Source organism: Marmota flaviventris, chromosome 2 (assembly GCF_047511675.1).
Source record: "Marmota flaviventris isolate mMarFla1 chromosome 2, mMarFla1.hap1, whole genome shotgun sequence".
NCBI lineage: Eukaryota > Metazoa > Chordata > Mammalia > Rodentia > Sciuridae > Marmota > Marmota flaviventris.
In genome coordinates this window covers 201,400,030-201,422,621 of record NC_092499.1, presented here as the reverse complement: position 1 = coordinate 201,422,621, position 22,592 = coordinate 201,400,030, and the positions used below count along the sequence as shown (strand labels likewise).

General features: G+C 54.1%; 1 protein-coding gene across 2 annotated transcripts in view; it reads right to left on the bottom strand.

Annotated features, from left to right (window-relative positions):
• The window catches only part of Cdh4 (cadherin 4), a 396,092-nt gene extending 376,845 nt beyond the window's left edge, over positions 1-19,247 (bottom strand). For both annotated transcript variants that reach the window (XM_071607391.1, XM_027954314.2), the window contains exons 1-2: positions 19,191-19,247; positions 16,898-17,006 (exon numbers count right to left, since the gene is read on the bottom strand). In XM_071607391.1, coding sequence (XP_071463492.1) covers positions 16,898-17,006; positions 19,191-19,247 — 166 coding nt within the window. The remainder of the gene's footprint in view (positions 1-16,897; positions 17,007-19,190) is intronic.
• Positions 19,248-22,592: the final 3,345 nt, after the last annotated feature.

Below are 22,592 nucleotides of genomic sequence, written 5' to 3'. Positions count from 1 at the left end.
ATCAGAGGGGCCTAGAAAAGATGGAAGAGAAAATATGAACTTTGCATATCGCCTCATTCTGTCCCAATTCCCCTACTAAATGGCCTCATTTTGAACATTCTCATCTTACAGTAATTATTGTAGAAACTTCTAGAATACTCTAAATGGGAGTGGAGATCTTTACCAGTGCACTGAACACCAGATTAAGGGAGTCCTCATATTCTCGAAGCAGAAGGTTTCCAAAGCCGCCCAGTCAGGTGTGCTGCTGCATGAAGTCATCCTAGGCATGATGATGATCTATATCCTCAGCCCATAAATATATTACTTCAATATCTACAGTGAGGACTTCTTTGCTATGGTCAACATCAAAACATCACTGCCTCACTGGGGAGTTCTATGGCTCAGTGAAGCAGAGCAAGGAGATGAATCAATAAAGTACTATCAGCCTAGCAGTTTGATTTTTGTACATTTAAAAACATGAGAACCTGTAGATCTCAGTTCCCACCGGCCAATATAATTTTATAAAGGTACCCAATTCTCAGAAGTGAAAATTGGCAGACCTACTGAGAGAAGGGTAAAGTGTGAGGGTTTGAGTTTGTAACAATTCAAACATTTTTTTAAATGATGTAGAATTTAAAAAGTGAGGCTCCTTGGTCTCCAGACTCCCAGATAAGCAACTGCTTGGCTTAAAGATTGTGGGGCTAGCCAAATAGTCACTGAGCAAAAGTCTTTACCAAGTGGCACCATGTTGGCTTTTCACCCAGGTTATAGCAGATCTACATCAGAGAACAGGGTCAGGTGCTAAAAAGTGAGGGCCTCTCAGCATTGATTAGCATTCATTCTGCAGTTCCATGTTGGAGTTGGAGATTAGAAAGTCAATTCTTCCCCACTTCATCAGGATGCTTATGAGCTGCACTGTGAAGAAGGCCCAGAAAGGGAGAGGCTACCTAGTACTAAAACTCCCAACGTAGTAATTGTCATTGTTATCCAATTATGCTCTGGATACCTGAAGCTATCACAGCTCCTAGTGGGGCAATTTCATTAGACCAAAATCTACTTGTCTTACTTTAGTTTGATAAAACCTTAATAAATAAACTGAGTGATCCCTAATACACAGGTGGGAGATGAAAAATACTTTGGCTTTTCCATTTTATACCCATCTCTCTCCAATTATCATGTTTTCATATTTTCCTACTTGTCAGTTTCAGCCTTTTCCCATTCCTAGAGGGGGGAAAAACTCATCTTCTTTCTCTCACAAAGTCTCATGTGGGTGCTCTGGGGCATCTGTCTCTCTCCAGTTCCACCATGTATACCCTCCCCTCACTTCCATAATTGTTAGACAACATGCATCAGTGTGTACACACACACAGAGCAAAATCATAATACGGCCACAATTTGAAAATTCATGCGGTTGGGGGAAGCATACTGTACATTACATCTATACACATTATAATAAAATAATGAGACAACAGAGGAGGAAGTAATAAATTTGACTTAAGCAGACAGGATGGGAGAATAAGGCAAGAGATAGCTCAATAAGAATTAGCATTTAAGTTAGAAGCCCCTGTATGGTACACCCATGCAGAAGAGGTAGCTAAAATAAAAGAACAGAGTAAGGAAGAGTTCTTACTACCTCAGTAGGTAGTTCAGTGTTGGTGCCTAGAAGGGAGTGGGCGTGGCATAGGGAAAAAGGGAATAAAGAATGTGGACCATTGCATGGAGGGCCTGGCATGGCACATCTGGTCTTTAATCTTTGGGGAGCTGGAGTCATCAAAGGCAATTGTGAGTCTAAGACTCTCTATGATTCCCTCATGACTGGAAAAGTGATGGCTAGTGCTACTTTGATATCAAGGAACACTGAGATCTACAAGTATCTATGAAGTAAAACACCAATGAAAACATTAAAATGAACAATGTGATATATTACTGAAAAGTGTGGAATCTTCCTGGCCCCATGCCTCCATCAGCTTAATGGCTCCTGACCCTGTGGTAATCTTAGAGCCACTATTATAAAACAGCAGGCCAGTCTCTATTGGACTAGGTCTTCCTGGGTCTCCATAGATGTTCATTCCTTTAGAATAGCTGACTTAGCCACAAAGGAAATAGCAATGTCAATGAGTCACATCACACCAGTCCCAGAGGGTGTGTAATAGGGATCCTAGACACAGCACTGACATATTCCTAGAGGGGATAGAAAATTATCAGTAACATAGAATGACATTTATCCACTGCTCAATTATGCCTTCCTAATCCTCTTTTCCCCCACCCAGGTAACTGCTAAGATAGCACTGTAATCAAAAATGCCTACCATATATTGAGATATTTACACTAAGTTGAAGCAACTGCATCTAAGCTAAAAGCTCAAGATCACTGAAAAGCTATGGCATGAAACCTCTGTAGATGTTTTTAGCTTTAAAGTGCACAGAAATGCACTTCTGGTAGGTTCTAGCTTAAGTTCAAATAGAAATAGGCTTTAATTTATGCTCAGGAAAATAAAAATAGATTAATAGGATCCAAGTCAAGCTGCTAGAAGAGTTTTTTCTGTGCCAAAAGACAGGCACTGTGAGTTTCCCTAAACAGGTTATCATTTTAACACTGTAAAGCACTAGATTTATTTTTTAAATAGCAAAACTACAATTATCTCTGCACGTCCCATATCGCCACTCTGCAGTGCTCCAGCATAACGAACCAACTGTCAGCGATACGAGCGGATGAGAGTGTCTGCACCATGCAGACGGCCAGCCTTATCAAAACTCAACTGCATTAATCCTTTTCCTTACATCAAAAATCAAATAACTTCCCGGAGAGAGGCCACAGACTCACCAAGAGCAGTTCCACTGGGAGACAGCAAGTTGAGATTAGCAGCGCAGTATGTTAGGAAATAAATAGATAAGCGTTTGCCTCCCATCCTACTGATGTTCAGAACTAGGACTCCTTCAGAAACATACAGACAAGGGTCCTGAATTGCACTTGGTCTTACTGTCAGCATTTGCCGTCCCTAAAGGTGAGCAGGAACATCTACAATAAACAATGCACTCATTCAGGATGCCATTTTCTGACAAAGTTTCAACCATACAGCATTTAAGCAGAAAGAAAGACTAATATTTAAACCCTGATAAGGGGGAAGTACTCTTGGATAACCATGTAGTACACCTTCCTGATAGAATGAGCATGTTTCCTGGGAGGAAAACAACGTGATTTTCTACCTGGCAGGGAGGAGCAGCCAGGCGGAGGGCAGCCTGAGCCTGCAGTCTGCAGCCTCCTTATCTCAGGAGCAGCCTCTTGACTCCCCTGGGGCTGCAGGAGGTGATTAATTAATGCCTCCTTGAAGCCACAACCTTAGAAAGCTGCTGGGGGACGTTTTATGTGCACATCAGAGAATGATATTCCTCCAGAATCTTCCCTTTAGAAGGCAACAATGGGGCAAGTCTCTGGCAATCCTGAGCACCAGCAGGCTAGAGTTTCAGGCTTCCAAGAGGACTGAGGCCCAGCCTGGAGAGGACTCTCTTTGGGGATGCTTTTGTACAGCAAGGAGAAGCTATTAATGACACACCTTTAAGTGAAAGAAGGAATCAACCAAGGATGAGAACATCTTTGTGCTTCTGGCCTGGCTCTCCCTGGCAGCTCCCCACCCATTTACTCCCCATCTGTTCCCACCCCTCAGTTGGCCTGGCCTCTTGCTCAGTGAACTAACTGCCTTATTTGAACACCGCAAGCATGAAACAAGTGGGTCAGTACACGGCCCTCCCTGGCTCCCAGAGCAAACCTTGGCACACGGAGGGGAGAACTCTTCCACAATTCATTTTTATTTTTGAATTGTGAAAAGATGAAACCAAGATTCTCTCACATTGTGACAGAACCATCTCATTAGTGGCTCCTTTTCCTTTGTTCCAGGGGGCAGGTACAACCTTCAGATTCATAGTGCTGAAAAATCCCATTCTTCCTTAACCCTCATGTGGCCTCCTGCTCCATATGAGGGTGACAGGTGGGAACCACCACTGTAGGATCAGGGGAGGATCAGTTCACTCAAGACATTTAAATGCTGACATGTGAACTTCCAGGCTGGCTCCTCATATTCCAAGACAGCAGAGTCATGGCCTGTGGCTCCATGCCAGTTTGCAGGTAATTTAATCCTGCTCACAAAGAGATTACAGACAGCTAACTGGCCCACCACTGATTCAGCAAGCTGGATGCAGAGGGCCATCTTCTATCACTAAGAGAGAAGGATCTCCATTGTCAATGAGCTCAGTTTAACAGCAAAAGATTCTGTACCCAAAGGGCATGGGATATTAGCATGCACAGAGCAATTAGTTTTTAAGTCAGCCTCTCCACATGTCCTCCAGCAACATGGGCCCGTGCTCCACCCACTGCACCCTGCACCCCCAGTAAAGCAAACGAGGTAGGGGAGTGAAGGTGGTGGTGCTGAGATGGAATCCTCATCCTCCCACCTCCTACTTCGCTCCCTAAAATCCCAGAAGGTTCTGGAAACTATTTGTGTGTGAATTCCAATCTAAAAAGTGAGGATAATCCCATTCTCACATCACAGGCTGCACAAAGTCTGCCTGCGCCATCATATTTTAAATGCAGTGTTTCTAGAGAATATTATGTTCGTGGCATTTAACACTTCCACAGTGTCATACAGGAGACCAAGAGGGATGGTTTAGGTTCATGCAGGTGGCCATACTGCTCCCCAGTAAATGCACCTTCAGTTTCCAGGACTACAAATCCAGAGATGTGCTAAGTGTTTAAGCAAAAATACCCGAGAGAAAACACCTTCACCACTCTGGAGAGCCACTGCCTCTCCCACAGATACCATCCCTCCACTATGAAGAAAAGACACTTAATGCTCTCACATACCCTGACCATTTTCAAAGGATTCAAGACTTCAAAATGGATTTCCAAGGCCCCTGTAATTTTGGCAGCATGACATTTTATGTCTTATAAGCTATTTTTATTAGCCAGGATTGTAGAAAATTGATGTTTACCAACCATTAACCTTTCAAGCATGTAACTCTATTTTTCCCCATATAGAAGTATATCTTACACTTCCATGAGGATGAATCCTTAAACTGTCCAGTGCACTCAAGACAAAACGTTGCTGGGCACTGTGGTGCCCACCTGTAATCCCATGGGAGGCTGAGACAGGAGGACTGCAAATTCAAAACCAGCCTGGGCAAGGTAGGGAGACCCTGACTCAAAATTTAAAAGAAACGGCTTGGCAGACTCAGAAGGTCAAGGGTTGAACGTTTTCTCTCATGTGTGGAAACTAGACCAAAATAAGGGGGGAAAGCGGGAGTCCTTTTAAAGTGGAAGGAAGACACTTAGTGCAGAGGAAATAGACTGAGGGGAAGGTGGAGGGACAGGAAAAGAGAGGACAGTGGGATGGAGCTGACCAACCTGTACCAGGTACATGCATGAATAGACCAAGCGATCCCACCTTTACCTACAGCACGAATATCATAACACCTACAATCACATAAAAGGGAGACCAGGTGAACCGAGGAAGGGGAACCGGGTGAGGAGGAGGAGGAGGGGGAAGAGGAGGCAGAGCCTGTGTGGTAATGCCAGAAGAATCCCAATCACCTGTGCGACTCTGAGGCACCAATGACGAGCCACACAGAATAGGAAAGCAAGGAAGGAAGTGGGTGGCTCTCTTGGGGGGTGCTTGCCTCTCAAGCAGGAAGCCCCAGATTCAGACTCCAGGACTGCAAAGAGAAATGAGTGGAAAAAGAGAAAGCCATCGTTCCGCCCCCTCTCTCACCGAGTCAGCATAAGTTCTAAGATTTTCTGGACTTTTGGCCACAATTTTATAGCCTCGAGTCCCTCACTGGAATTCACTGGCCTTAGGATATAAGAACTAGATAAGGAAGTCGGGCATTCCCTCCTTATACCCAAGGGAAGGTGGCAAAGACCACGAAAACCTAAAGAAGAAGCCCAGCTTCCGACAGTCGGGTGCCCGTGGGCCTTGGAGCACCCTGGCCCAGCCCCACCAGCCCGTCAGCGCTCGGGCATTAAACACCACATGACAGGATCCAATCCCACCAAGACCCTGTTAATCAGGAACGGCAGCCAGTGACTCGCTCGTGTGCTGCCTCTCCCCACAGGCCTGTGGGGTTTTAAATAAGTCACTCCATAATTTATTTATTCAATTTTAAAAACATGCCTTTGCCAAAAGGTCCCTGGCCACACATCAGAACGTAAAGGCCAATGAGGGAACAGTCCCAAACAAAGCCATAAAACCCATCAAATGCAGCCACTGCCTAATGGAGAAATTACTGCCTCAAAGGTCAGCCCACATGCTGCACGTTCCAGGGGCCAGGCGCAGACGGGGCTGCGGGGGGAACAGAAATTAAAGGGCCCAAGTCTCAAAGGGTGCCCTCTTACTGGCCACGGGGCAACCCCTCGGGAAGGCAGTGGGGCTGCGAGGAGGTGGTGCAGTGGACTCTCACAGCCTCCAGAAGACTGAGGCCAGCACTGGGACTTGGGTATTTGCGGTTGTCAGGTGCGGAGAGGGGTGACTACCCCACAGGAGTCAGAGAGGAGGGGGCAGAGGGCAGGAATGGTGTCTACGCTCACAGGCCAGGGCAGGCCAACAGGCTGCTTCCCCCCTCAGGCCCAGGGCCTCTCCTTGGGCTTCAGCTGGAGAGGTGATGGCCTGCAGGGTCCTGGTGCCCATCTGGACTGGCCAGGCCGACTCCTATACCAGCACCAGCTCTGGAGCCACCAAAACCCAGAAAGATGGGACAGCCAGGCTGCATGACGCACAGCCACCACACCAGAGTGAGACATGGAGCCCCCTGTAGGTCCCCAGGGCTCCCTTATCCACACAGACCCAGGAGCAGGGGAAGACTACTCCCTGGACCTCAGGCAGGGGCAGCAATCAGGGTGTGGCCTCAACCTGGGCTCTCAGCCCTGCCCTGAGCCTGTGCTAACCTGCTGTCGGTGGTGCAGACGGCCATTTGCCAGTGCAACTGCCCAAACACGGAAACAAGTCACAGCCAGCCACAGTGGCTTTTGCATTTCTACAGTGAAGCAGTTTGGGGGAGAGGAGGCATGTTCTCAAACGCCCCCCACGGGCCTCCGCAGTCATCAGCAGAGGGAGGGAGCCTTCCCTGTTGCTATTGAGCATCCCTCTCGGAAGGCAGTCCCCAGATTCACAAAACATTTACATTCTATCTCCTTGTGATCCTCTGAGCTGCTCTCCTTACTCAGGTTCCATCTGACCCTGGTGGAATCCACAAGAGTAGATGCTGCATATACATTTTAATTCCAGTGAAGTTGTTCTGCGTCACACTTCGTAACATAAATACTACATTACGACACGAACCCGCCTCATTTGCCGTTTGGGTGAGATTGAACACAGGGCATCCTGTCACCTGCTCTGCACCTCAGGAAGCCAGGCACCACTGACAGACACCTCCACAGATAACGGCCGCTCACGCGGGAGGCTGACCCCGGAAGTCTGCAGTTTAAAATCCTCTAAGCCTGAAGCCCTCAGGCTTTCGTGAATATCAGATTCCCTGGGAGATGGATTAATAGGCAGAATTTCCAATTCAGTGGGTGGATTAGTTCCCCATGGCTGCTGTAACAAGTGACCACAGACTTGGTGGCTTAAGATAACAGAAATGTGCTCTCCTGCAGTTTGGAGGCAGAAGCCTGCAACCAAGGTGCCAGGAGGGCCGTGCTCCCTCCACAGGCTGGAGAGGCCCCAGGTGTCCTGGATCTGCCGCTGCTCTGGTCTCTGCCTCTGTTGAACAGACCTCATCCCCGGCATCCACGTCTCATCTTCTGAGGACAGTTGTCACCAGATTTAGGGCACACCCAGTTAACCCAGGACAACCTCATCCTGAGATCCTTAAATGCATCTACAAAGACTCTTTCTCCAAATCCAGCCAAATTCAGAGGCTACAGGGAGAATCTCTCTCAATAGCCACTGTCCATCTCACTGTAGTGGACAGGACAGTGTAGATCTGGGACAGGACCCAGGAGCCTGCCAGGCTCAGCAAGAGTCCTCCAGACAGGCAGTTCCCAGACCAGAGTGGAAACTCCTACCCCTTTGCTTTGCAGCAAGGAAACCGGGGCCTGGGGGAGGGTGAACACCACTAGGAACTGCCTCCCCGAGCCAAGTCCTCTCTGTTCCTGTGGTAGCCCGGGATCTGCATTCGGTTGGCCCTTCTGTGGGCAGAGGCTGGGCTTCAAACCCTGGTGAACTTGCACACCTGGCCTCCTTCACTGTCCACACAGAGCAACACAGATGGCCTCTGTGCTTCCTCCTGGGCAGCTCACACAGACGCAGAGCAAACCTCCGGCCTTTCTCCAAGTCAGACTCCATCGCAGCCACACAGCTGAACGCCTGGGAGCCTTGTCCCCAAGCACTCAGAGGCAAAGGGAGCAGGTCCCTCCTGAGACGGATGTGGCACCTGCACACTGACACTCTAGGGCTGCAAGTCAGTCAAGTCACGTTCCAAATGGAAAGTGCCCCATCCCAGGTCGAGCACACCTCTTATCACCTGCGCCTGAGCTCCTGAGGGCCACCTGCCATTAGCCAGGCATGGGGTGGCCCTCTCAGGCCCTGCGGATATTTATCTGTCGCGGAAAGCTTACCTTAATCCTTCCTAAATCCCCACACGCTGTCAGCAAGGAAACAGAGAATCCAAACACGGCCAGTGGCAAGCAGGCAGTCGGAGTCTGCCGTGGGCTCCAGTGACGTCCCCTCAGCCTCTCCCGTGGCCGATCCCCGCGGTAAGCAGCCGCCCACAGAGCCCTAATTACAGACACTGGGCGAAGCTGGAGGCGCCCACAGGGGTGGGGGCTCTGAACCAGGCAGGACTGGATGAGAGCGGCGCAGGCTGTGCCGAGTCTGGAGTGAAGCTTCCTGGCGCTCCTCACAGGAGAGGCCCTGCTCCTGGGCGGAGTGTGGGGGCACCAGAGACCACTGAGGCTGCTCGGGAACCACAGCTCTCACTGCTGAGCGGGGGATACTCACCAAGTCCTCGATGCACAGAAGCCAGACACTACCATGCACCCCACCAGGCCACCTCGCCGTCAGACACACATGCCATCGGCAGAACAATGGTACCCTGGAGGGGGTCCCAGCCTAACCCCAGAGCCTCAGGGCATGCTACTGTGTGCTTCAGGGACTCTGCAGATGTGACTAAACCGAGGACCGTGAGACGGGAAGTCATCCTGGCTGACGCGCTGGCGGCCCTCGGCAATCAGAGATTCTTAAGTGGAAGAGGAAAAAGTGGCGAGATGCTGCAGAGCTGGCCTGAGATGGAAGGCGGGCCCCCAGCTAGGGAAGCAGGCACCTCAGCCCGGAGCCTCCCACGGAACCAGCCCCGCCCATAGGACACCTTGATTCAGGCCAGCGAGGTGCATTTCCACCTCCTGACACCAGCACTGCAAGACGATGAGTTTGTGCTGTTAAATTGCTACGTTTTGGTGGGTCTTACCACAGTAGGAACACACAGTCTGCAAACTAAGCAGATCTCTCCCCGGAGAACACAGTGGGGACCCCGTCACTCAGACCTGCCTCTCCATGCCACACCTGACCTGGGGCAGGCATCGTGGAAGCATTATACTTCAGGACACATCAGGGTACAGCTAAGTCCCCAAAGCACCAGCCCCGTCCCCCTGACGGCGTTGGAAGAAAATGGCTTTGGAAGTACAAACTGGTCAAAGAGAATCAGTCGGGCCTTTTGCTTTGTTCTCTTTTGATTAAGACCAAAGAGGACTGCCTGGCCAGTGGGGAGGAGCAGTACTGGGGGGCGCCAGAAGAGGGCAGCCTGGAGCCCGGGCAGAAATGTGCCTGTATCCTCTGGCGGAAGATCAGCCCAGCTGGCGACCACTGCAGAGCCCTCTGGGGACTCAGGGGTGGACAAGAACACGCTCATTGTCCTTGACGGGAAGACACTTCGCTCAGCTTAAGGCCTGTTTTATGGTGGAATTCACTGGGAGCAAAACAGGTCCTTGGTGAATGCTGGCTTGCCCACTCTCCGCCTGTGATTAGTTCTGGCGTTTATTTAACCATATTTTCAAAGAAAAAATAAAGGCAAGGAGAGAGGGAGGGAGGGCAGAGGAAAGGAGGGTGGAGGGAGACAGAGAGAGAGGAAGGAAGGAGGGAGGGGAGGGAGGGAGAGGGAGGGGGAAGGAGGGAGGGAAGGGAGGGAGAGGGAGGGGGAAGGAGGGAGGAGGAAGGAGGGAGGAGGAAGGAGAGGGAGGGAGCCTTCTCCTTAATTTTAACCCACATCCATTTGCTGCCTGAGAGAATTCACAAAATTTCCACATTTTGAAATTAATATCACGAAGCAAACACTAGAGGTAACTACGTACCAAATATACTTCATTTAAACTGTAGTATGAATTTCATTGTGATTAAAAAGAAGAAGAAGAAAAAATAACCCTGCAGGGTAGAATTAGAAAATCACTGTTTCTGAAACAAAGAAGCTGCAGGTCTTGGTAGCTGGCACCAGACTCCAGCACGGCTCAGTCAGAGAGGGAGGTGCTCCTGAGCCCGGAAGGTCACCCAGAGGTGTGGGCACAGAGAGGGTTCATGGTGTCTGAGGACGGTGGGGCCAGAGGAAGCCATGTGGTCCTGGAGAGCACCCAGCTTCCAGGCCTTTCCATGAACCTGGGACAGGAGGCCCTCCACACACTTGGAGACACCAGGAAACTTCTCACAGTGTCCTCTCAGGCAACTTTGCGAGGGAGCCCCATGTGACCTGAAACCTGCCTCACCAAGGTCCCTGGCGCCCCAGGCACAGAGCACCATGGTGATGGTCCTGGGCAGAAACCCAGCTCCTGCAAAGGGGCTTCCTGAGCGGGGCCTTCATCAGGGTCTTTCCTTGCGCCACCCCCAGCACTGCACAGTCTGAAAGCCAGGGGACAACAAGGCCCTGGGACTGTCCGCTGCATGGCCAGAATGAGGAAACTCCTGGCATCACAGAGTCCCAGGCCTGGCTGGCAAACCCCCAGTGTCCACAGAGTGTGGACCCATCTCAGAGAGGCCCTCGGACACCAGCAATTGTGGCTGGGGGCTTCTGACTCACAGGCTTCATTTGCTCTGGCCTCTGAGATGAGAGACAATCAGCAGGACTGAGCATTGGTCACTGCTGGTGGCAGGACTGTGGCCTTGGACATCAGAGCCTCCTGTCTGTCGGTGGCTGCAGTTCTCTGAAACCACCTGAAGTGACACAGGAGACATGGAATGAGCTCACAGGAGGAGGGGCCGAGGAAGGGGCAGGCATTCGCACGCTTGGGCCACTCTGGGCCTCATTGATCGCCAGCTTCTGAGCCCCAACAAGGGGCCCATCTTGCCTCCAGAAGGGCTTTCGTGAAGGCTGAAGGAGGTGCTGCGTGTGGGGCTGGTCAGCAGCGAGAGTCAGTACAGCCCGACCCCACCCTGCTCAGCTCCCTCCCCTGAGATTCAACTGAAACACGTCCCCAAACAGGAAGCCTAACTCCTTTTCAAGTCACAGCAGCAGGGAGCACCCATGTCCACCTCTGTAACTCGCACTGCCCATCACAGAGGGACACCGTTCAGTGCAGGGCGGTCACAGAGGGCAGAGGACAGAGACTCCAGGCTCAGAATCCTCATTCAGGGTGCAGAATGCAGGTGACTGTCCCTATGCACAGCGAGGCCATGATGCACTTCACCTGGGCTGCAGGACAGAGCAGGTGGACACAGCTCCAAGCAGGTCTGAGCTGGCAGGGTGCAAAGGGCAGCGTGGTTCGCTCTGTTTTGTTCTCAGATGCGGCTCCTGGGACCTCTGCTTTCCCACCGTGTCCCCTCCCCTCCCGTCCAACACCTTAACCCCGGGGACCAGCCCAGCTGCAACAGGGATGCTGCTGAAAGCCCACCACAGTGGCCCCCAGCTGGCCAAGCTGTCCCTCAAGGTGGCCAAAGAGGCACAGAGGTCCACCATCTGCTCTGGATGCTGCTCGGGAGACCCCAGGGCAGGGGCAGTGGGGTCTGCAGGCTCAGGAAGACGCCTCCAGTGGCTGCTGGAGCAGGAGACCTGCTCAGAGCTAGTCCAACCACCAGCGGCTGAGACCTGCCTGGCCTTAGCTCTCCTGCTGGAACAGTGGACCGCGTTGACAGGCAAAGCCCCAGGGTGGTGAGGACAGGCACAGGGTCCACCCTCCGGGAGGCTCAGGGAGACGGCCCTGGCCTGAGACAGTGAGCGCTCACGGAACTCTGGCCACAGCAGCATCTCGAGTGGTGAATATTCATTTCACTCGCTTGACAAATACCTAGAATGTCCACGGTGGGTTCTCAGATCCACTGGGCGAGATGGAGACCCATGGCCACAGGATGCAGGGGGCCGGAGGGAGCCTGGGCAGCCTGGCTGGTGTGTGCTACCCTCCCCCTGAGCTGGGGAGGCTTGTGGCTGCAGGTGACCAGCTCGACTCACTCTCAGGAGACGCTGTGTGCAGGGCTGTGAGTGTTCAGGGACACCACCTGGGACTGGGTCTTCCCCACCCTTCTCAGCCACAAATGCCCGCTGCCCCCGACATCAAGCCTACTCCAGGAGGAGGACGAAGTGAGGCGGGGGGGGCAGGGCCCACTGAGCCTCCTCCTTTCTATCAGGAGGAAGAGCCCAGCTTTCCCAGAGCCTGACCCAGTGGGCCAACGAGACCAGATACCACTGACCAGAGGGGGCACACGGCCCCTCCTAAGGCGACTAGAGGCTCAGCCTGTGTGGGCACAGGGTCAGCCACACGGGTCAGCACAGGAGAGGCGGAGAGTGGACCTGGAGGGCAGCTCGTAGGGTCTAGGAGGCCAGGCAGTGGAGCGTGGTCAGCCCCTAATCAAACCCTCCCAGCAGTCCTCTCTGCTGTGAGCACAGGACACAGAATCAGGAGGGCGTGTCACTTCCTCTGACAGGACTGCACCTGCGCTGAGTTCCTGTCCCTCCACGCGCCTGGCCTTCCACTGTCAGCCAGGCGGGTCAAGCTGGGCAGCAGGGGCGGGGTGACACCGTGGCAAAGAGGCGAAAACCATGATCTGGATGATCTGCTCGGCTCCGGCCCCTCTGTCCACGCTGGGACAGACCTCAGACGCGGGCCCAGGCCCTGCCTCGACCTCTCCCCAGCACATGCCACTCCTTCAGCCCCTGCAGTCTAAGGTCAGGCATGCTGCTGAAGCCAGGGAGGCTGTCACCCTGGCACCCTCTTGTCCCTTCTTCCTTCCTAAAGCAAAACGCAACCGTGTCAAGCACTTTGCTCATTAATCAGGTGATGAATTATCATGGATCTAAGTGAAACATGACCACAATTCTCTGTCCTCCCAGGCTCCCTGCCTCATTCAGCTAGTGACATGTGACCTAGTTCCAGCCAATGAGAACCTCTGCAGGGAGGCTGAAAGCTTTTGCTTTCTTCATACAGGTAAGAAATGCAGCACTACCATTCCCTTCTTCATCTGCTCTGAACTCAGATACAAATGTGGAGCCACAGCAGCTAGTTTGTAATGATAAGGCAATAAAATGAGAAGCCAAATGTGGTAGAATGGTAAGAATGGAAAATATTAGGGCTGTAATGACATTACTGATCTACTGTTCCCACCCTTGACCATGTCTCTGTACTTACTGTATAGTGAGAAAAATTAACCTCTATTTATTAAGATTCTGCTAATTGGGTTTTATCCTATTGGATAAGAATATCCTGAAATGATATAAACAAGAAATGATGGGGCTCCTGCCTTTGTGACCCCTACAGTTTAAGAGCGATGACTGTCTGGATAATGTACATTCTGGGAGGGGGAAGCAGAGCATGGTGTAAGGGACCCAGGAGGGTCTTAAGCAGATGGGGCCTAAATTTGTCATTAAAGCAGGACTCTTCCTCCTCGACACCTGAACCCACAGTGTACCCACCGCCCTCAGGTAAGGCACAGCCCTCTGACCCTCAGTAGAGTGTCCCTCTCACCTGTCACTGTCCCTCCAGCATCAAAGGAGAGTGACCCTCGAGGCTTCCACTGCCCCCACAGGCCCCGCTCTGAAGCTGCTGTGCTGTCCAGAGTTCTGCAGGGCAGCTGGAGGGCGGTGCAGGGCACCCGGGAGGGCCGCAGCTCAGGGCAGGCTGACCATTAATTATTAACACAGAGAAAAAGACACCAGCTGAGCAGTTGCTGGGCCTGAAGTGCGGCATCGCCCAGGAGGACGCTTACCCACCCAGCTCAGGTGTTATCACCCATTCCAGCCAGTGACCACAGTGACCACAGTGACCACGGCCAAAGTGAACTACCCCAAAACATGACCACGGCAGGGTATGCGCAACCACATGCCAGTGTGCTCCAGTAAAAGCAGGCAGGGAACACGGCTGTGGGGACCGAGGACGCTGCAGACCAGCCAGTGGCAGCCGGCTCTCCACACTGAGCTGCTCTGCTCCTCCAAAGGTTCTCAATACATAGTATTTGTTACCCTATTGGGGGAAACTATTTTAAGCCTAATTAGCATGAAATTTTTAGAATGCAAATGCTTTTCATTTAGACATAAAACAAAATGCCACGACATTTCTTCCATCCATTTATCATAAACAAGTTAATTACTGTGTAACAAATCGCTCTTGCCGGAAAGTGTGTGTTTGGGGCTGCTGGGGAGCTGACTCAGGCAGAGAGAGGGAGCCACGGAGTGGTCGTTAGCAGCTTACGGGGAACTTACAATAAAGAGGGCTCTACGAAGCTTTGCTTGTCAGATTAAGGTTAAGTTCTCTCTGTTGGAATAGCTCACTTATAAGCAGCCGTTATCTATTTACTGCGACTCCTACCAGAACGACAGGAACACTGCCTCTCATTTATTTTTGACACATCCATCTCTGCTGTGTTCTTGCAGTTGCAAAGTTTTCCACACACACAGGAAGGTTTACGTGTCCTGGCTTGCGTGTATTGCAGTTTTAGCTTCTGTCTCCATATGTGTGAAATTACTTCTAAGTCTTCCTTAAAAAAAAACTCTCTGCTCCTGAGATGTGACACCTTATGAAAAGCAAGGGGAAGAAACAGGAAAGGTGGTGCCCCAGGCACAGGAGGAGCTGAGCCGGTGGAGAAGGCCCCAGCTGGTGACCCTCAGTCAACCCTGTTCCCTGAACCAGGCCTGGGCCAGGCCGCTTCTCAGGGATAAGAAGGGCTTAGAAAATGAGCTGCCTATCCACAAGGACCACAAGCCGGTCTGCCTTCACCCAGAACTAGGTGAACACCGTGGGCACCCAGGTGCCAGGCAACATCTGTCCAGCCATCCAGCTTCCCCCCACAGCCACCGAGAGCAGAGCAGAGTGTGGCCAGGATGCCCACACGCCCATGGGGACCGCCTCCTGGCAAGCACGAGGGCCCGCCCCACTCTTCCGTCACAGCAGGCCTACCTTCCCAGCCCCGAGTACGATGGATACTCCAAGGTCTTGTCGTGCTTATCCCTGTGCTGCCAGAGGCCCAAGGTGACAGTCTCGACTCAGCAGAGGTGTCTAGGAGGCACCCACAGCAGGACAGAGAACGCCACCTGTCCTGTGTGGCAGGCACACAATGTGCCAGGGCACCCCTGGCCCCTTCTGCCAGCCCACAGGGATCTCAGTCAACCAAAGGACCCCGAGAGATGCCCGTCCTGGCAAACTCCAAAACGAGACACAGGCACGACTGAGGGAGCATCTCTTGAAAACACCTTCCCCGCACACTTCTGAGACAGCGAGTCCATTCTGCTCCTGGGGGCAGGCTGCCTGGAGTGTGTTTCATAGTCAATGAGAGATAATGGTATCACAAACAGAAAATCAAAAAATAAGTAGGAAAAGTTATGCTTGGGGGGCCGGAGCCGTGGCTCAGTGGTAGAGCGCCTGCCTGGCTTGTGTAAATGTGGGAGGCACTGGGTTCGATTCTCAGCACCACATATAAATAAATAAATAAATAATAGAGGTCCGTCAACAACTAAAATATATATGTAGTTACAGTTGGTGCAAATACAAGCCTGATTGACATAACCAGGCACAAAGAAGGAGGTCAACAGGCTGGGTCTGGAAGGATGTGGATAGAAATATCGCCCCACTGTGTGTGTGAGTACACACTCCACTGTGCACACACACAGGCATTGCCACCCTCTCTCCGACAAAAATGGGGAGCGGTCAACAGCTGAGGAATGTTTTAGTGTGAATGCTGAAATTCAGCCTTACACTTGATCAAGTCTGCCCCCCCCCAAAAAAAAAACTCTGAGGTCAGCTCAAAGGCTGCCACTTCTGAGACACTGAGACCAAGAGGGGCGCTTTCTGGCCAAGGTGCCCCTAGCCTAATTCTGAAACCTCAGGAAAGCAAGAACTGATTTATTTCCCCTCCTATGCAAATATAAAGTTTAATTAGTTTGTCTTAAAAAAGAAACAGATCGATGTACAGCATGATCTATTGTCGCGTGGGTTCTTGAGCTGCCTCCCGTGCGCCCGTCACAAATGTGGACACGATCCTGCAATTACGACAAAGCTAATTGGTAGTTCCCTCCTGCGTGTGTGTTTCCGTGTTGTCAGTGGGGCAGTAATGAAAACGAATGCCACATTTGTGAACAGAACGTCTGTGGGCTTATTTACCGCATTTCCAACAACATCGTCTGCTTTATCATGCATTTCAGAGCAGGGATAATTTAAGAATCCAGAATTTCATACATAAAAATACTTGGTAAGAAAGTCTCTCTCTGCACATTATTTGGGTGACGTTACATCCAAATTCCAATTTGTTGCCCAGGAAATGATTCACCTCACTCAAAAATGACAGGGATTCTGAATCATTCACCTTGATGCAAAATGCCTTTGACCAATTCACACCTCATGGACCGGGCAACCACACCTGCAGCAGCCGGGCACCAAGACCAGCCAGGCCTGGCCTCTTCTGCCTAAGTGACCTCCCCAGCGCACAGCTCAAAGGCAACCGGCTTCCACCCTCTGCGCCCTGCCCTACCTTTGAGCAGCCTCTCTCCTTGCAGAATATCTGGGGAGATTAATGCCGTGTAACCTTCTTCTGAGAATCCAGCCTTGCAGGTCTCCCTGGCTGTAAGATCCTCATGGGCCTGAGAAGACAGAGGAGACACATTGAACAGAATTAAGTTCACAGAATGCAGCCTAACCGACATTTAATGGTGGTGGTGGTGGTGGTGGTAGTGGGGTGGGGTGGATGCGTAAAACGCAGGTCTTTGGCTGAGAAATACTGAGAAGCCACAGTCTCCACCCAGAGGTGATTCCTGATTCTCTACTATCTGGGGACTTAAGGATCCTGGATTGGAAGAATCATCCCTAGCTCAGGCGGGAGCAAAGGGCCTACTGACAGTTAGTTGGGGACCTGCCAGGCCTTATGGGCACATGGCAAGAGGAAGACAGTAGAGAAATGTCCACAGGCAGCTGACAGGGTCAGCCCGTGAGGCACACGGGGCCAGGCCAGGGTGAGGCCTTCAGGCTCCAGTGCTCTGGCTTTAGGTAGGAGGGGACACCTAAGTCTCCCCTCTGCCTGCCACAGGGGATGTGGGAGAAGGGGAAAAGAGCAAGAAAGGGAATTTCCCAGGAATGGATTATATGGGGCCAGGAGCAACCCTGCAAAGGAGGTGTGTAAGTAGGGCAGGGAGGGGCTGCTTCCATACTCAGGCCCTCCCCTTCTCATCCATGGCCCCTAGTTCACCACCCCCCCATCTCCAGCCCAACCAGGTGGACTCCCCTAAATGACTAGGAAAGGCGAGGGTCCTGTCCTGGGCGGCTCACTCCTCTAGAAGTCTAGAGCCCAAGGCAGTAAGACAGCAGGGCAGGGCAGGATGGCCACAGGGCCCCTCTCAGCTACAGCGGGTAAAGCAGAGGCAATGTGTGCAACTGCATGAAGCCAGCCCTGCTCCTGGGCGAGATCAGGAAGCCCAAGGCGGAGGCTGCACCCCGCAGTTGTGCTTCGCGCGGAGCCTATGGAGCAAAACCGCCTCCCTGCTGGCTGCCTCCTCCAGCCCCGCGCGTCACCGCTGCTGCTGGGGCTTGGGCTCCAGAGGCTTCCCGTGGCCCGAGCTGTGCTCCCGACACTGGCCCCAGATGCGGACACCCCTCCACCCAAAAGCACCGAGGGGAGTGAAGGTGGGGAGCCTGGTCTTTTCTTGGAAAAAGCTCCAAACCACGGCTCCATTCCTGGGGAAGGAAGCTCCGAATAACACACGCAACCCGGGTGGGGGTGGGGGTGGCGAAACTCGTCCCGGAAAGTTTCAATCCCCCGGGGGCGTGTGCCCAGGGCACCCCGGAACACCCCGCGGCCTCGGATCGGGCCTCCGGTCGCCACGATGGTTCATTTCCGAGGTGAAGACAGCGAAGCCTGGGAGGAGGCAGCGAGGCCGATCGGCCGCGAGAGGGGGTTCCTGCCACTCCTGCAGCCCCTCTGCCTCCGCCCAGGGGCGCCCCTGGAGCCGCCGCGCACACCGCCCCTATGGGCCCTGCACCTCATCGGGCGCAGAGCCGGGTTGGGGACCCGGCAGCGGAGTTCCGCAGGAAGAAAGGCAGGCGCCCGGCTCGCTCTCCCGGGCGTAGTGCAGCCCTGCGCCTGCCGGTGCCAGGATTCCCGGCGCCTCTCCAAGTCGCGAGGACCCCGCCAGACAGTGGGACTCCAGCCTGCGCTGGGGACTCCGCGGCTAAGGTGCCTGGCGTTCGACACTGGATACCCATCAGAGACGGTCCCGCCGGCATCCACAGGACCGAGGCGGTGCTGCGCTGCGGACCCCATCCCCGGGCAGGAGGATCAGCCTCGGCGCCTCCACCCCTGGATCCCCGGCCCCTGCCGCCTGGCTCCCCACGCCTACAGCCCTTGCCCGAGCTGGGCTCGCCAACTCCGGAGGCGCGTGGCTCTCGGGCGATGGAGGGCGCGCCGGCTCCGCCAGCGGGCAGCCTGCCCCGGAGCGGGAGAGCCGAGCTCCGGGCAGTGGCCGCGGTTTGGGGCGGCCGAGGGATGCTCGGCGGGTTCCGGTGCGGGCAGGGATCCCTGGTTCCCACCCGCCGCACTCCCAGCCCGCTCCGCACCGCCGCTCCCCGCTGCTCCGCGGCTCCTCGTTCCGCCGACCGCAGGCGGCTGAGCGGAGCGCGGGTGCCGGGCATGCAGAGGGGTGCGCGGCGCGGACGCCCGGCGCTGGCCGGGGAGCCCGGGAGAGCCCGCCGGACCGGTGCGCGCCCCGCCGGCTCCGGGGCCGGGCCCGCGCTGCCCCTGCTCGCGAGCCGCCGGGCGGGGGGCGGCAACTTACCCGGAGCGCGCCGGAGAGCGAGAGCAGCACCAGGAGCACGCCGGAGCCCGCGGTCATCTTCCCCGCCGCGCCGCCCCGGCGCCCGCACGGTGCCCGGCGCCCAGAGCCCGCTCCCCGCCGCCGCCCGATGGCCGCCTCCGCCCGCGCCGGCCCGAGCTCCGGCCCCGCTGCGCCCGCCGCGCTCGCCGCCCCGGCTCCGGGAGCCAGGCCAAGACCGGCCGGCGGCGCGCTCCCTCGGGCCGCTGCGTCCGCCGGCCTCGCAGCCGCCCGCGCCTCTGTTCCGCGCGCAGAACTGCAGGTGAAGCCGAGCGGCCGCCCCGCGAGGCCCCGCCCCGCCGCCCCGCGCTGCTCGGCCTGACGCGGGCCTTAAAGGCGCCGCGCCCGCCGCCGGGCCGCTTCGCGGCGCCGCCGCCCCGACCCCACAGGTCGCCTGGAGCGGGTTCGGGAGCAAGAGGCCAAGGACTCTCGGTATCCGGGAGCACGGGATAAGGGGCGCGAAAACCAAAGAGAGCGCGGGGTCTCCGAACCTGAGGCCCTCCTGGATGGGCGGCCCCGCGGTCTTAGTCCAACTTCCTTCTCCATCCCGCGATGGGAGTGGGCACTGCCATTCTGTCCTTTATTGTTCAGATGCCTGCTTCCTAACTCCCCGGGCAGCTCCGAAGAGATGACCAATATCTTGAGACCCCAGCAGATGAAAAGGGGAGAGGTCCGAGTCTGTGCTCAGATTGCAGGGCTCTGCCCACCCTCCAGCTCACAGAACCTCTCTGAGGGCCTGGCTCCTTAGGTACCCTAAGGATTGGGGATGGGTCTAATTCCTGTTTGTGCATCAAAAACAGTTAAGTCAAAGAAGCCGAGAAACAGGCTTCAGGAAAGAAATTCCTGGGCAGAGGAGCTGTTGAAGCTTCTGCACAGACCGGAGGCAAGGATGCTCCCATGTGCTCTGCCTGGCTGATTTCCAACTGGGGGACATCAAGGGATCATCAAGTGTAAAATATGTGCGACCTGGAAAATGCGTGAAGGGTTCTGCACGTCTCCTTTGGGCTTGGAGATTTGAAGGAAAGTGGTTTTGTTTGTGATAGTTCAGCTTTCCTTTGTCTTGACTTGGAGGAGCTCTGGGTCCAGAATACAGCAGTCTGGTTTTAAAAATACATTGCAAAGGAGGGGGAAGAAGCTTGAGTGACATGCTGAGTCTCGAGGTCAGAGTCAACTTGGGCAAGAGAGCAGGGACAACACCAGAAAGCCCTTTCCTTCCCTCCCTCAAGTACCCTCGCCCTGTGGGCAGGTGGTCCTCGGGCTAGGGTTGTGTTACTCTGAAGGAAATATGGTTTTAAGTATCCCAGGAAGGATGGAGTGCATGCTGTATCCAAGTGCACAGGGCTAGCTTTGCTTTCTCAACCAGCACTGGGTCTAGTAAAGTGGACACCAAATTTGTATCAACCTGTCACCCCTGCCCTCATCTTGTCCTATCCCCAGCGTTTTGGGGGAAGAAGGGGTTCCAAGGTTCATGACTAATCCATGTGTTCAGACTCACTCAGAGGTCCCATGTAGTCGGCTAGGTGTCACTAAGAAGACCATCCACACTGGAGGAGCATTCTGCCCCTCAGCTATGTACCCATGCTTTTGAAAGATGACCTGTACCCTCTCCTTCTGAGGATGCTTCTCAATGCCCAGTGAGATCAGAGACTGCTGGGGCCCTCCTGTTCTGATGCTGTGTGTAGCCGGTGCCACACCTGTGTCCTTGGGAGACTAAGCCTGGTGTAGACTGTTTCTTGGGAGAGCCTTCACATACCCCAGTGTGGGCTCTGAAGTGCTCTGGGAGGCTCCTCAGGGCTGCCAACATGCTAACTTGGGTAGAGGGGATGGTTGGGGGCACAGGTGGGTCCTGAGATCCAAAGCTGACCCCTACAATGAGCACCTGAGAGCCTGGATCTATAAAGAGGCCAGCGTTGCACCTTCGCGGATGCTGACTCCCAGACTCCTACCTCCCTGGGGGGTGTGGGGCAATGGGCCAAGCCAGAATTCGAACCTTGACCCTGGGGCCGTCACATGGGCAGCACCCCCCAGACATCTGTCCCAGGGAACCTGTGCAGGCCGTGTGTAAAGGCTTAAGGGAACATGCTTTTTCAGAGTGGTTTTGGAAGCGTTGCAGTAACCCACTGGAGTCCAGTAGGGAGCATTGCTTTGTCAGACTTGCTCTGAAGGCAGGCAGCGCAGGGAAACCTCACCACAATGGGGAAAGGCCGCTCAGCCCACTGCGGGCTCCAGCCACCACCTCGCTCTTTCCCTCTGAAGCAGTCCCTGGGCCAGCCACTGCCCTCCCAGCATGGGAGGAGCGGGAATCTCACACCTGCATAAAGGGCCCTAGAGGGAAGTGTGCTTTTGTTTCTAAGAGAGATTAAGAAACTGCAGTTGGTGGGTGGCATGCCAGTGACTCTTTGCTCTCAACACCTGTAAACCTTGATGGTAATTGGACTACAGATGTTCCCAGGCTAGATTCAGGCTTGACAGACTCCTCTGGGCCTCCCACGCGCCCGTGCGGAGGTGTCTAGGAAGGGGCTCCCTTCAGGCCTGCGTCTCCCTGGTGTTAATTTGTCTTCCCTCCTATTTATCATTATTTTTTTAGATACCTCAATCTCCGACAAAAAAGCTGTTTTGTAAAGAAAGCAGAGAATGTTAGCAAAGGTGGGCACAGGGCGAAAACAAGGACTCTGAGGCAATTGAAGGTATTTGGGTTCCTGTGGGGTGAAAGGGCCCCAGCTCAGGAAAGCCTCCTGCAGGGAACCGAGAGGGACCCACGGGAAAAGGAGACCAGCACAGCCCTCTGCCTCTGCTCACCTGCCCCAGGGAGGCCGTCACACCCTGGTCGGGGTCCACAGAGCCACGCTTTGCTTTAGAGTTTTTCCCACATCATCCTCACATAGGAAGGAGGTGGCTCCTCCTGGCTTCAGGGACAGAAAACAGATTTGGGCAGACTTGTGGACAGCCTGTCCCGGGCCACAGGCTGGTGTGGGGTTACGCTGAGGTGCTGCATTGGCAGTGTGACTTGAACCCAGGGGCTTGGCCGCCAGGCTCCCTGCTGGTGCAAAAGCCCCAGGGGACAAGGCAGGTGCCTGCTCCAGGCTCAGCCATCTTTTCTTTTCCGGCCTCTTGCTCAGTCCTGGCTGTCAGCCCAGCCTCGCTGCAGTCTGGAGAGGTCCTCTCCGTTTGTCTGTACCTCCCATTCTGAGAGCCTGGGTCCCACGTCACCCAGGTGCGACCTTGAGGAAGCCCCAAGGCTTCACGCGTAACTCTGGGGGCTTCTCACATGCTCCCTCGATGCAGGGGAAGAACTTGAGGCCCGAGGCCAGTGGAGGAGCTGGGGCTGGACTTGGGGCTGCCCGAGTCTAGACCCCACCTTTAACC